At 38.0% G+C, this 14,334-nt stretch overlaps 1 protein-coding gene across 1 annotated transcript in view; it reads left to right on the plus strand.

The window, feature by feature from the left end:
• Window positions 1-13,835, plus strand: part of LOC149143581 (transcriptional repressor ILP1-like) — a 48,588-nt gene extending 34,753 nt beyond the window's left edge. The window contains exon 6 of the mRNA XM_089446818.1: window positions 13,076-13,835. Within this exon, the coding sequence (XP_089302944.1) occupies window positions 13,076-13,268 (193 nt within the window). The 3' untranslated portion in view covers window positions 13,269-13,835. The remainder of the gene's footprint in view (window positions 1-13,075) is intronic.
• Window positions 13,836-14,334: the final 499 nt, after the last annotated feature.

Here is a 14,334-nt window from a genome sequence, read left to right on the forward strand (position 1 = left end):
TCAAAGAGGGAAACAGTCCACGACCTGAGCCAATGCGGCCACTTCAGGCAATTTATTAATAAAATAATGAAAATTTACATATGCTTCTCTCATAGATGGTTACCCTACAAATGATCCTCCATGCTCTTTAAATAGAGATCATCGACCAATCGGGTGTTAAGCCACGGATCAAGTGTCGGTAATACCGAGGAGAGAATGAACCGTCGGATCACTACATATCGTGACCGTCGGATTGTAAGTTACAAAATGTACATAGTAAAGAAACACATTTTACCTAACTCTATACCTAACTCTATAGACCAAGTTGTACTTAACTATTTCCTATGTGTCGAAATATCCTAACATCCCCCGTTAAGAACAACTTGGGATAGGATTGAAGGATTTACAAATATGACACAATAGGAGAAGGAAGGAGGCACTAGAGCCTATCCACCCTTAGTGACAACTCCCTGAACTCCAACCGTAAATCGAAGTTTAGTGAACTTCGCCTCTGTGAGAGCCTTTGTAAAGATGTCTGCAACTTGATCATCTGTTGAACAATATTGCACTTCAAGAACATGGTCGTGAATGAGCTTTCCGATGAAGTGCATGTGCAGTTCAATGTGTTTGTTGCGCTGATGTTGGACTGGATCTTTGCATCGCTGAATGGCACTTTGATTATCACACCAAAGTGTAGTCGGATGCTGCTGTTGAAAGCCAAACTCTGACAAGATCTGACGAAGCCACAAGGCTTCCTTACTAGCTTCTACGGCACCACGATACTCTGCTTCTGCTGAGGAAAGTGAAATGGAACCTTGTTTCTTGCAAGCCCATGTAATAGGTCCTGAACCAAGAGTGAACACATAACCTACAGTAGACTTTCGATCATCAGGGTCACTAGCCCAATCGGAATCAGTGAAACCAACCAATAGAGGAGCTGCTTCGACATTGTAATGAATCCCAAACTGAACTGTACCTCGAACACAACGAAGTATTCTTTTAGCTGCTTTCCAATGACTTTCATGTGGGTTTTGCATAAACCGAGCAACAAGGCCAATGGCAAAGGAAAGGTCAGGACGAGTATGGGTTAGATACAAAAGTTTTCCTACAAGTTGAAGGTATAAGGTAGCATCAACTTCAGGAGAAGTACAAGTGACTGAAAGTTTGACTCCAGACTGAAAGGGAGAAGGGGCTGGCTTACAGTCTTCCATGTGAAAATGGCGTAGAATATCACAGGCATACTTGGGCTGAGAAAGGGAAATACCTTCCTTGGATTGCAAGACTTGAAGACCGAGAAAATAATGTAAGTGTCCTAAGTCTGTCATTTCAAACTTCCTTTTAAGGCTAGACTTCACATGGTTTATAAGGTTGGGATCACTACCAGTCAGGATAAGATCATCAACATAAAGAACAAGAATGATAAGAGACTTGCCCACTTTCTTGGTGTAGACAGTATTGTCAGAATGACACCTAGAGAAGCCAGATTCTAAAAGAAAGTTATCCATTTTGGCATACCAAGCTCGAGGAGCTTGCTTGAGACCATAAAGGGATTTCTTAAGTTGACATACAATGCTGGAGTCTGTTTGTATAAAGCCAATAGGTTGTTCCATATAGATTTCTTCATGCAAGTCCCCATGCAAGAAGGCGGATTTAACATCCATCTGATGGACTTCCCATTTGAAAGAAGCAGCAAGGGAAAGAACAAGGCGGATAGAGTTCATTTTGGCAACAGGGGAGAAGGTTTCAGTGTAGTCAATGCCTTCAACTTGTGAAAAACCCTTAGCAACAAGACGAGCTTTATGTTTATCAACTTTCCCATCTGGTCCATACTTGGTTCTGTAAACCCATTTGCATCTAACAAGTTTTCGTCCCTTTGGTAGAGGAACAAGATTCCATGTATCATTTGCCAATAATGAATGTATTCTTCATTCATAGCTGCTTCCCAATCTGGATGGCCTGAAGCTTCTGCAAAGATGTCAGGATCATAATTCACTGAAGCTTGAGCCAGTAAAGAAGAGGCTCTCTCGAACTGAGAACGTGTTCGTCGCTGATCTGTAGGATCACCGGCAAGATCACCTGCTGCATCCCGAGTAGCACGGACCCATTTTGGAAGTTGAGGAGCTGAAGGAGGATCCTGAGAAGGTGGGGGAGGATTTTCATCCTCGCTTTCATCATCTGAAGAAGAAATATTTTCAAAAGTAGAAGAGATAGGGAGAGGTGGCACATCCGCCGAACTAGGCTCGCAGGCCAATATATTTTCAGCAAACTTTACATCTCTTCTAATGATAACATTTTTGGACTTAAGTGGAATAAGTCTATATCCTTTGACATCTTCAGAATATCCAACAAAAATACATTTTTCACTCTTAGGTTCTAAAGCTTTATGTTTCTCATCTGGAATATGGGCCCATGCTTCACTTCCAAAAACACGAAAGTGACATACATCTGGTTTGATTGAGCTCCATGCTTCTTCTGGAGTGATATTCTTTAAAACCTTAGTAGGAGTGCGATTTATTATGTAATTTGCACAATTAATTGCTTCTGACCAATAACTAAGACTAAGTCCTTTAGATTGAAGCATACAATTAGCCATTTCCTTTAAGGTGCGATTCTTCCTTTCAGCTACACCATTTTGTTGTGGAGTATATGGAACAGTATGTTGCATTTGAATTCCATTCTCAGTGCAAAAGTTGATGAATGTGTTTTTAACATATTCTCCGCCATTATCAGATCTTAGCTTAAGAATTTGATGTCCAGATTGTTTTTCAACAAAGGCCTTAAAGGCCAAGAACATGTTAAATACTTCACTCTTGAGTTTTAAGAAGTATACCCAAGTGCGTCTGGAGAAATCATCATTGAAAGTTAAGAAATACTTGTAGCCAGAGAATGAAGCAACTGGAAGTGGACCACATAAATCACTATGCACGAGCTGTAAAGGGGCTGAGGCGTGCCAAGAGGCACGTTTTTCAAAACTGTCCCGATGATGTTTTCAGAGTACACATCCGGAACAAACACCATCTCTGCAAGATACCATTCGAAGACTTGTCACCATATTTTCTTTACATAGATTCTGAAGAGAGCGATAGTTTAAGTGACCAAATCGCTCATGCCAAAGTTTGCTCACTTCATCATTATGAGCAACAAATACTGAGGGAAGATTTGATGACCCAAAGTTGTGAAACTTATACAACCTTGTAGAATCATCAGCAATGCCAGTAGCTAAAATCTGTCTAGGATCTCTTAGGTCCTTAATTACAACATCGTGAGGTGAAAATTCAACAATTTTGCCTTCACCTGAATGGGTTATCTGATATACAGATAGAAGATTGCAGGATAAGGTTGGAACACATAATACATCATTAAACTGACCATTGTCTAGATGAACAGTTCCAGTCCCTACAACACTAAGAGATCTATCATCACCAACATATATATTTTTGGTGTTACAATCATTTAAAGAAGAAAACTTGGCTTTGTTTTTGGCCATGTGATAAGAAGCTCCAGAATCAATGAGCCACTCATGAGAATGAGAAGAAGAAGATACATTTAGTGCATAGCCGGACCGAGATGCTTGACAACCACATGCAGAAAGTGCCATTCCTGAAGATGAAGTTGAAGTTGAAGAGTGCTCCAAATGGATGTTATGGTTCTTCATTGCTGCTTCCAAGGCTTCCATCTTCTTAAAGCATTTGGATTCTAAGTGGCCATCTCGAATACAAAAGTTGCAATGTCTATCAGTCTTCTTCCCTTTGTTTTTTTTTGTCTTATCATTTTGTTGAAATGATTTTTCATTTTGAGGCTGAAATTGCATAGGACCCTTGTTTGGTTTAGGACCATTCTTTTTAGGATACAACTTCTTAGGATTCTTTGGATTTGGTTGCTGCTGGGTGGCTAACGCTTTCTTAGAAGAGTTTCCAAGATGAAGAAGACCAAGGTGTAAGAGTTTTTCTTGTTCTCTTATTAAAGAATCACAAAAGGAATCAAAGGAAGGGGACTTGTAGGTTTGTCCTTGAGAAATGAAGGCTTCTCTTGTAGAATGGAAGGTGGAAACAAACACAGAATAGGCTGGTCCCAACTTAGTAAGAATGGAGTAGATAAGGCTACTATCTTCTTTCTTAACCTTAACACCTTCCAAGAGAAGTCTAAGGGTCTTGAACTTGGACAAAAAATTTTCAATGCAATAAAAATTATTGGGGTCCAATGTAAGCAATTCATTTTCAAGTTGATGGGCTTTAAGTTCATTTTTAATTCCAAAGACTTCAGTAATCTGTTTCATTGCTTCATCAGGAGTATCAAGTTCTGCAATATGGAATCTAAGATCTGGAGAATTAGACATCCCTATCAACCCACGTGCTTGGTCTTGTCTATTTTCCCATTTAGCTGCCTTGTCTTCATCTTTCGGTTTGGTCTCTTGGCTTGTGGCTATTCTGTAAAGACCTTTATTTCTAAGTAAATCCACAATGTAGGACCACCATTGGAAGTAGTTGGTGCTGTCAAGAATAACTTGGCATGGACTTTCCATTTAAAAAAAAACTGAAGCTATAGATGCTGAAACTAAGTGTTGCAATGGAAAGATCTCGAAAAATTAGGCTGTTTAAAAAAAACGGTTCTGAAAACGGCTTTTGGATGAAGAAGTTATGGCTTTTTGAAGAAAATTTGATGAAGTCGCCGACGAAGTGCGCGAATGTGCGGAAATGAAAAATCGCCCCCAAAAAATGGAAACTTGAACCCAAGACCTCTACTCTCATAAATTAGCTTTGCACCAAGTGAGCTATACAAAAAGTTTGAGAGAGAGAGAGAGGGGGGGGTTGATGCTTTGGGTTGCGTGCTTGCTTTGAGAAAGCTCTTTTTCTCTACAAAACAAAAAACAAAAAGCCCAACACGGACATACAAAAAAAACGAACCTTGTGGCTCGAAGTTAGTTTTAGCCGGAAATTAAATATTAAAAAAAACGAACCTTGCGGCTTGAAGTTAGCTTTAGCCGAAAACTAAATATTTTCCCCAATGTTTCTGATTTTCCGAGATCACACTAAGGCGCAGCGGAAAAGAGCATACGCATGAGAAAAATCCTTCCTTTCTGTTTCTGATTTGCCCAGATCGCACAGAGTCGCAGGGAAAAGAGCATACGCAGAAATGAAAGGTATAGATCCGGTAATAAAAAAAGCTAAATAAACCGAAAACCGAAATAAACAGAGAGAAAATAATTGTAAACTGCAAATAAACACTATATACCTCAAGATCTTAAAAATGACACAGCTAGGGCTACCGGAAACCTTTTCGCGTGAAACGAAAGGGGTTCCTCACTGGAACAGATGCTCCCAACACAACAGAGCAGTCATCTCGGGCCGAAAGCAGTCAGAAACAGTAGATCTAGGAAACGGTAGTGGGATGCAGTTCTACCGGCTTCAGATTTGGATCACCAACGGACGCGACCCTCAAATAGCTCTGATACCATGTATGAATTTACAGGGTAAGTTCCTCAGATAGAACACCAAAGGACACCGCTCACAAACAGATCACAGATCAATACACCAGTACTTTTGACGTGGTTAAAACCCTCAAAGAGGGAAACAGTCCACGGCCTGAGCCAACGCGGCCACTTCAGGCAATTTATTAATAAAATAATGAAAATTTGCATATGCTTCTCTCATAGACGGATTACCCTACAAATGACCCTCCATGCTCTTTAAATAGAGATCATGGACCAATCGGGTGTTAAGCCACGGATCAAGTGTCGGTAATACTGAGGAGAGAATGAACCGTCGGATCACTACATATTGTGACCGTCGGATTGTAAGTTACAAAATGTACATAGTAAAGAAACACACTTTACCTAACTCTATATCTAACTCTATACTAGACCAAGTTGTACTTAACTATTTCCTATGTGTCGGAATATCCTAACAATATCCAGATTAGCAATCACATCAACATGATAGTAAAATGCAGATAGAACATAAACAGTAGAAGACAAGCCAAGACACGAGGACACAAGATGTGGCACCAGCCAGGGACAAACCCCAATGTGGGGAAACCCTTGGTCATTTTTTCTTTTAGTCTTCAATAGTTCAGCAGAGAGAGATAGTACAATTTACAAATCTGATGTTTTATAACAACAGTGAAAGAGCCCTAACCAGAAAAGTCAACGCTGGTCAAGAGGGAAGATTTGACCCTAAACAAAATGGTCAACTTCAGTCAACTTTGGCCTCCAAACAACAAGATGAATCAGCCCTCAAAACAGCCCAAAACAGTCCAGTCAAACCTGGTCAAACAGCCAACCCTGCGGTCAGCCTTAGCTGCCGTCAATGCTGGTCAAAGTCAAAGTTTGACCTTGATTTCTTTGCCCAGAAATGCAGCCTGCCCAAACAGAAGTATCTCACCAAAAAACGCAGTCAAACAGGTCAACGCTGGTCAATGCCCAAAACACAATTTCGTCCTCCATTCCTTTGCACATGTGAGAGAGAAAGCTGCCCAGAAAATGTGTACCCAATCAGATGAGGAAAGAGAGATGTGTGAGGATGAGTGTGTCCAAATGAGGCTAAGGCATCATGTATTTATAGCAAACGTTGAGGATGAATAGATGTGACTGTTGGGCTTCTGAGCCTACATAAGTTTGCTCGCCGACCTTGACAATTTGTCCGTAATCAAAATAATTTCATAACTTCATTTGTACATGTTGGAATCGGATGATCTTTAGATCAATACTGAATCCAAGAAAAATATCAGCTGTCATAAATAAGATGACCCATGTGGAGTTGGGCCCTAATTGCCAATTTTAACAAATCAAGATTAATTTGATTAATTGGAGATTATTCATCAATGATATAAACACTAACTGTTACATTTACTTTCATAAAGAGAAGGATGCACAACAGGAAAAACCGTGATTGAAGCCCAATCCAAACAAAGTCTTTAAATTCATATGTAAGGAGCCTTTTTAGTAGTTTACTCAACCTCCATTAAACTGTTGTGGTTTAGTGATTGAGCTTAGCTACTTCCATTTACAGTTTTTTAACTGATCTGGAGGTATTTCCTGGACCGTATTGCTGCCTTCATTAATCTTGGCTTTACTCTCACTGATGGTGTGCTGCAGCTTATCAATCTCATAAATAGAAGACACATCACAAATTTTTTAGGAGTGTCCTTGATGTTATCCATTTCCTCTACAATGCCCCTTCCAAATGCTCACGGGCATCATCCTGCAGTTTCTTTGACAACATTTGATAGTTCTGCCTCTATATGATGATGGCCCCATCATAGTTAAGAGAAGCAAACCAAAATTAATGGACAGAGTGGATAGTGGGTGATCTTATGGACTTGGATGTTTATTTAGAGGAGTGATCACATCAGATCGGGTTTTTATAAAATCATAGGTCTTCGTTATTAGATAACTAAAATATTAGGTCGTAAGGTATGAAATTACTAGTGCTTGGATGCGTTTCCTTTATTAGATAATTTAAGGTCCTAAGGTATGAAATTACCAGTTCTTGGACAATATATAGTAGACATGTGTTTGAATTCTCTTGAAAGAGTTATTTTGCCAAGGAAACCCTCTTAGGTTAGACACAATTATGTGATTTTTAAAAATTTCAATCTTAGAAGCTGTCAAACTTTTGATTTTGTCAGTTGGGTCTCTATAAAAAGGCCACCTTATGTCTCCTAGTCTGAACATTTTGCTCAATAAGGTGATACAATATTTTGCAGTTTGTTGGTACATTTTCTGGAAAACGGAGCAGAGTTTAAGTAAATTTGAGAGGCATTTTGTTAGGCTATCACATCTCGACAGTCCATCAGTTCAAGGCATTTGCTTGTACAATTTCATTCTATATTCTCACAGTTTCCAATATCTACACTTTCATTTGATTGCAATATATCTGACAATGTTGAAGATCTTGAGCTCTGCCATGGTGCTCTTCTTGTTAAGAATTTAGCCAGAGAAAAGATTGCCTTCCTTTTGGTTGCCATGCTCTGATTTTGTTGTAATTTTAGGAGTTTCCCAGTGTGGTTTTGATAGTTGATCTGCTTTTACAGAACTCCATCTCTCTTGCAACCATGGATTAAGTTTTGGCAGGTGTGCAAAAAGTCATTCAGAAAATCATGTCTTATAACTAGGATAAACCACTGCTAGATTTCCTTCATCTCTGCACAACACTTCATAGTGCACAAGGCCTATCAATCTCTTCCTCAGGTTTAGAATCATAGGGAAAATTTTGTAAAAGAAGCTTTCACGGAGGCCATTGTTGGATATAATTACTTGTTGCCATAGTCCTAACATCATGATAATTCCGTGTTCCACCAATTCTCTGAGATGTGCAACCATGGATTAAGTTTTGGCAGGTGTGCAAAAAGTCATTCAGAATATCATGTATCTTATAACTAGTATAAACCACTGCTAGATTTCCTTCATTCTGCACAACACTTCATAGTGCACAAGGCCTATCAATCTCTTCCTCAGGTTTAGAATCATAGGGAAAAATTTGTAGAAGAAGCTTTTACAGGGGCCATTGTTGGATATAATTAGTTGTTGCCATAGTCCTAACATCATGATAATTCAGTGTTTCACCAATTCTCTGAGATGTGGGGATGTGGGAGTTGGGAAACACATGTAGTTGATATCTAAAAGCACTCCCCAAATTTTAGGGGATGTCAGGGTCTTCAACATAGTGGATCCCACCTGAAATACTAAAAAAAGATTAAACTAGATTATATGAAACTTGAAACATAAATGATAAAACGTTGAAATTTTAGAATCTTATACATAACAATGTAACATAGTAATTAATAAATCATAAATCATTTACAGACTATCGCCATTGTATCTCATTATATTTAGAAAATTGAAAAAATAGAGGATAGGAAAACCTTTCCAAGTTTAGAGGCAATACTTTTTTTTTGCTAAAATCATGGCATAGAACATTGGCGTGCATAGAGGGCTTTGTGCTCTTGACTCAATGTCAATTCCATACTCATACATGATAGAGCCAATGGAATCACTGCAATCTGGCCAATACTGGAAATCTGAAAACTATCAAGTCTGATGAATACTGAATGAATTTAGAAATTATAATTTCTCCATACGAAGTCCAATGATGTTGGAACCACTCTTAAACATCCTGAAACTCTGTTTTTTCAAAGAAACAGATATGAGAGTTTTATTAAAAGGGAAAGGTGGGATCCGGCCCAGAACTGTTACATTTCTTCAAAATTATCAGTATTCCTTGCAGGTTTGAGATTGAGCACGAAGGCCAAATCCAATCCTTAAAGTGATTATCCCATGATACAAAAATTTCAGTTCCATTCCAGCCGAAAATTTTCCAAAATACTTCTAAGATTCAAATACATTTACATTCCATTTTTCACTACCTTTTTTATTTAATTTTGATTGGCTTCTGCTTTTCCTTGGCAAAATATTTTTTTCCCTTCTTCCCTACTTGAATCCAACTCACATTTTTGCTGTGTGTGATGGATCACCCTTCAATGAGTGAGTGTTGCTTATCTGCCCGATCTGCCCAAGAAGTTGCAAACGCTTTGGCCAATTTTTGATTGCATGTTCAGTTTCATAACACACTTGATATCGAAATGAAACATTCTCATAGTCGATCTTTTGTACCCACACATAGTCAGGAGCTGTCAGATTAATCTCGGCACGAAAACACTTGTTGAAATCCATCTCAACACATATTTGAGCATAAATGGCTTTATAAAAATATTTAGATTTTGGGTTGCAGCAATAAAACTTCCCCAATGCATTACCGATGGAAGATAATGTTGGAAGGTTCCAAAGATGCAAGGGAAGATTCGTGAGTCTTACCGAAACAGGAGCCGTGGAAATTGACGTCGTAACCGAGTCACAGGTGGGAGACCAAGACTGCCTGAAAATGCCAACACTGCCCCAAAACCAGTGCCTAGATTAACAAATATTCTGCTTATCCTCAATATTATAAAAAACCACAACAAAAAAACCCCAAGCCAAGGGATAAATATTCAAATCATCAGACAAAAGGGGTTTGCATGTTTCAGAGATCCATTTGTGGAGATCAGTCAATCGTGGCCAAAAACCATTAAATCTGCGGATCAAACCCTGTTCTGAATTTATTTTTTCACCGCTGAAGGCATCCTATTTTAGAGGAACGTTAAAGGCTGGAGATTCTTGAACAACCAGAAGAACAGATCTTGATTTTAGCATGGCACTGTACGAAACCAAGGCTTGAGCTTCCATTCCTTTAATAGAAACAGATTTCTTCTCTGAATTGCTGGAATTCACAATTGATTAGAGAGCTGCAGAAACCCTAGCCGCTGCTCTCCATCCTTAGGCATCCTATTTTAGAGGAACGTTAAAGGCCGGAGATTCTTGAACAACCAGAAGAACAGATCTTGATTTTAGCATGGCACTGTACAAAACCAAGGCTTGAGCTTCCATTCCTTTAATAGAAACAGATTTCTTCTCTGAATTGCTGGAATTCACAATTGATTAGAGAGCTGCAGAAACCCTAGCCGCTGCTCTCCATCCTTCCATTTTTCTTTTTGGTTCCCTTTTTGAAATATGGAACAATTCATGATAATGTTAAAAAATTACATGAAAGGACTTCAAGGATTTAATATTACCAATAATGATGAGGGATGGGGGCAACAGGCTTTGGTAAAAAGGAAGTGTGGAGTGGCTCAATTTTGAGGGGAACATTCCCCTAGTGCATTTCCTTGCGTCTCCCACAAAAAAGGGATGTTGGGGAATATCGTCCTTAAGTACCCATGTCCTGGGAGCATGGGGAGTGTATCCCTACCCTCGGAAACACATCCCTGTTTAATACTGTGATAATTAGCTTTTCTATGCTAAGATTAGAGGCCAATATTTGATCACATATTCTCATCACACGTGATCAAATACTTGTAGGCACAAATTCTTTTAGAAGGAGGCATCACCAGTTAAAAGGAAACATGGCTATTCATATAAACATGTCTTTGAACAGAAAATTTGTTACAAGTTTAAAGATATTTATGAGGTTAGATGAAGGTTTTCACAGACCAAAGCCATTCAGTAATCTAAAATTGAGATCCTTTTGAAGTATACAATAGGATTCTTGACTTATTCTTGTCAAGTTCATCTATCCATAAAAGCGAATATAGTTGAAGACCCCTTGTGGCATGCATATCCCTACATTGATTGATCCTTTTTTGAAAAATTTATCAATCTCTCTGTTATCCACCTTTGCATGGATTACTAGAATAATAATGATGATGATGAAAATGAAAATGACGATAAAATAACAAACAATACTAATAACAGTAATGGCGACAACAGGCCCATACTCCCCAACAAATTTATAATTCCTGACACAATAATTTATCAATAACAATATTAATAGCAGTAATGGTAACAATATGTCCATAGTTCTAACCAGCTAGATCCATTTTTAATCTGGATCTTTCAGGCACTAACGGGTCAAATTTCTGGAATTGCAATTCTTTTTTAGAGTGCAAATATTTGAGGAAAGGTTTGCCTTACAAAGATTTGACCCTCTCAACCATTGATTTATTATTAAGATATTAAGCTGATTTAAATGTTATTATTTTTATTTTTCCGACTGATGCCACATCAACGTTATGTTATGTTGCACATCTCTCTCATATTGGGCTGTAGAATGTCTCCCGGCACAACAATTGTATAATTCTCAAGGACAGTTATAGTTGTAAGACTAAGGGCATGAACTCAGTGTCAGTACTTAAAGCTGGGCCCATCCTTCTACCTGAACCAGAATTGCATGCCTGTGTAATAAAAAAGAACTAGTGTTTCTAGCTTGTTCCATGTTTGTGTTCATTGTTTTATGAAAATTGAATTCATATAACTCCCAGGGATTTGTTCATTTCTATCAGGGCCATACTTGTCAACAAATCCATAATACCTGACACAGAATAACATACCAATAACAATATTAATAGAGGTAATGGCAACATTAGGTCCATACTTCGAAGCAGCCTAGATCCATTTTTAATCTGGATCTATCAGGTGCTGAGGAGATCAAATTTCTGGAAGTGCAATTCTTTTTTAGAGTGCAAATATTTGAGGAAGGGTTTCCCTTTCAAAGATTTGACCTCTCTCAGCCGTTGATGCTTATTATTAAGACTTTAAGCTGACTTAAATGTTATTATTATTATTTTGTCGACTTATGCCGCATCAACTTTTGGTATGTTGCACATATCTTTCATATTGGGCTGTCGAATTTGTCTCTTGGTACAAGAAGTATATAATTCTTAAGGACAGTTAATAGTTGTAAGACTAAGTTCATGAACTCAGTGTCAGTACTTAAAACTTGGCCCATCCTTCTACCTGAACCAGAATTGTTTGTCCTCTATAATAAAAAAGACCTGTAGTTTTTTTAGCTTGTTCCATGCCTGTGTTCAATATTTTATGAAAATTGAACATGTATAACTCCCGGGGATTTGTTGATTTCTATTATTTCTATGATTTCTTGTGCAGTGATTTCTTTTCTTCATTTGAGAAGAGAGAACCACGAGGGAAAATTTGTAAAATAATGCAAGCTAGTGTAGCTGAGTGACTTCTTATTAAATATTTTGCATTTTAATCCTCTGTTCAAGAGTGCATATTACCTCAACATTCATACCTGTTAATAGTCTACGGTGTTTGCATTAGTTAATATTAGAAAGGAGTCTCACAAGGCTCAAAGTCGAGACAGGCTTTAGATGACTGAGAAAAATTAATAATGAAGCAATGAAGAATAAAAATTAATAATGAAGCAATGAAGAATTGTTGAAGGGCATATATTCATGTTTTTAAACAAAACATGAAGTTATCAGCATTCAAAGTTCTAGCGTATGTGAGATTATTAAATTTCAGTTCGGCATTTGGCCTTAACTAATTGATAATGCAATGAAGAATTGGTCAAGGGAACATGGCTTGTGTATTTAAACTAAAACATAAAGTTATCAATATCCATATTTCTAATGCATGTAAGATTAAATTTGACTGAGGATGCACAAAGTTTAGTAGAAAACTGTTGTTTTTGTTAAGCAGTCCTGACTTGCCACCTTTATTTAAAAATATGAATTTGTACTGATTCATCATTTTTCTTCTCCACAGCTGCAAATTGCTTCCTCTGGTTGAATACATAGTAACTCTTGGAAAAGAGCTTGAGAAAAAGCAAGCACTAGGTGCCAGCACTGAAGATATATCTGGTCTTGCTCGTCGGCTGAAAAAGATGTTAGTTGAGTTAAATGAATATGACAAAGCTCGGCGCATATTGAAGACCTTCCAACTGAAAGAAGCTTTGTAGGTGGTTTTCACATCACAGTTTGGTGCAGTTTCCAGTTGAAAAACCACAATTCTTCCTTCAGATCTTCACAGTAATGTCAGCCCTAATTTTAACTTTCACTTGACTTCCTCTCTTGGGATCTTTTCATGGAAGTCTAATCCTCGAACGACCCAGCCAAATCTTTAGCATGTATTTCGGTCAGGTGAAAACATACAAGTTTCTAAGAGAGAATCGAGAATTAGGGTGGCAACCAATGTGTATACTCTGTTGGATACTACAAATAATGCCTGAGATTCACAGGTTTTCTGTGCAGTTTTGCATTAGTGACAGATTGTAACATATTTTTCTCCAATCAACACATTTAGACAAGAACCCTTCTGAGAGAACTGAATGATGCTGTAGTGCGTAGTCAATAACTGCAGCTATGTAACTTGTCTTAATGCACTTACTTTGTCATTCCTTTCGTCATTGTTTGGCATTGATGCCAGTGCAGTTGTAGGTAATTCTTTTCCTTTCTGACAGCGAAAGTGTTTTTAACTTCGTAACACATAGAATGAGATGAAGCCATAATGAGGTATGTTGTCTCTACTACATATGTTGTTTCTACACATATGTTGTCTCTACTACGTTAAAGCATTTTCTTAATAACGATGCCGTGAACATTATCAAGGTTACCTTGGGTCATATGCAAAGCTGACAAGGATTCTCATTCCTGGCGGTGCAGGCCTATGTAGGAAAGTTTGTTGTCTAGTGTGATTTAGTATCCTCCAGTTTTGTTTGTTCTCCTAGTTTATTGTTACTTTGCCGTCTACATTGCCCTGATTAACAGCTATGTATGTATAGCCCTTTTATATCAGTTCTTTTACAAAATGTTGTGTTTGAGAAATTAGCTTCATGATAGCTCCTAAGAAGAGATTGTAATGATACCTGACTAGAATTCTAACTCACCAGGCAGGTGGATGAATATTTGAATTTTATGTTAGATATTTAACGCTGATCTCCTTGGATTTACGGTTAAAATCCTCGAGAAGCCTTGGCATATTGAAACTGAAACTCCCGTGATCATAATTATAGAAAATAACTAGTA

The sequence above is a fragment of the Pinus tabuliformis genome, chromosome X, assembly GCF_031772625.1.
Source record: "Pinus tabuliformis cultivar Carrire ecotype Pingquan chromosome X, CPIR1, whole genome shotgun sequence".
In the NCBI taxonomy this organism is placed as follows: domain Eukaryota; kingdom Viridiplantae; phylum Streptophyta; class Pinopsida; order Pinales; family Pinaceae; genus Pinus; species Pinus tabuliformis.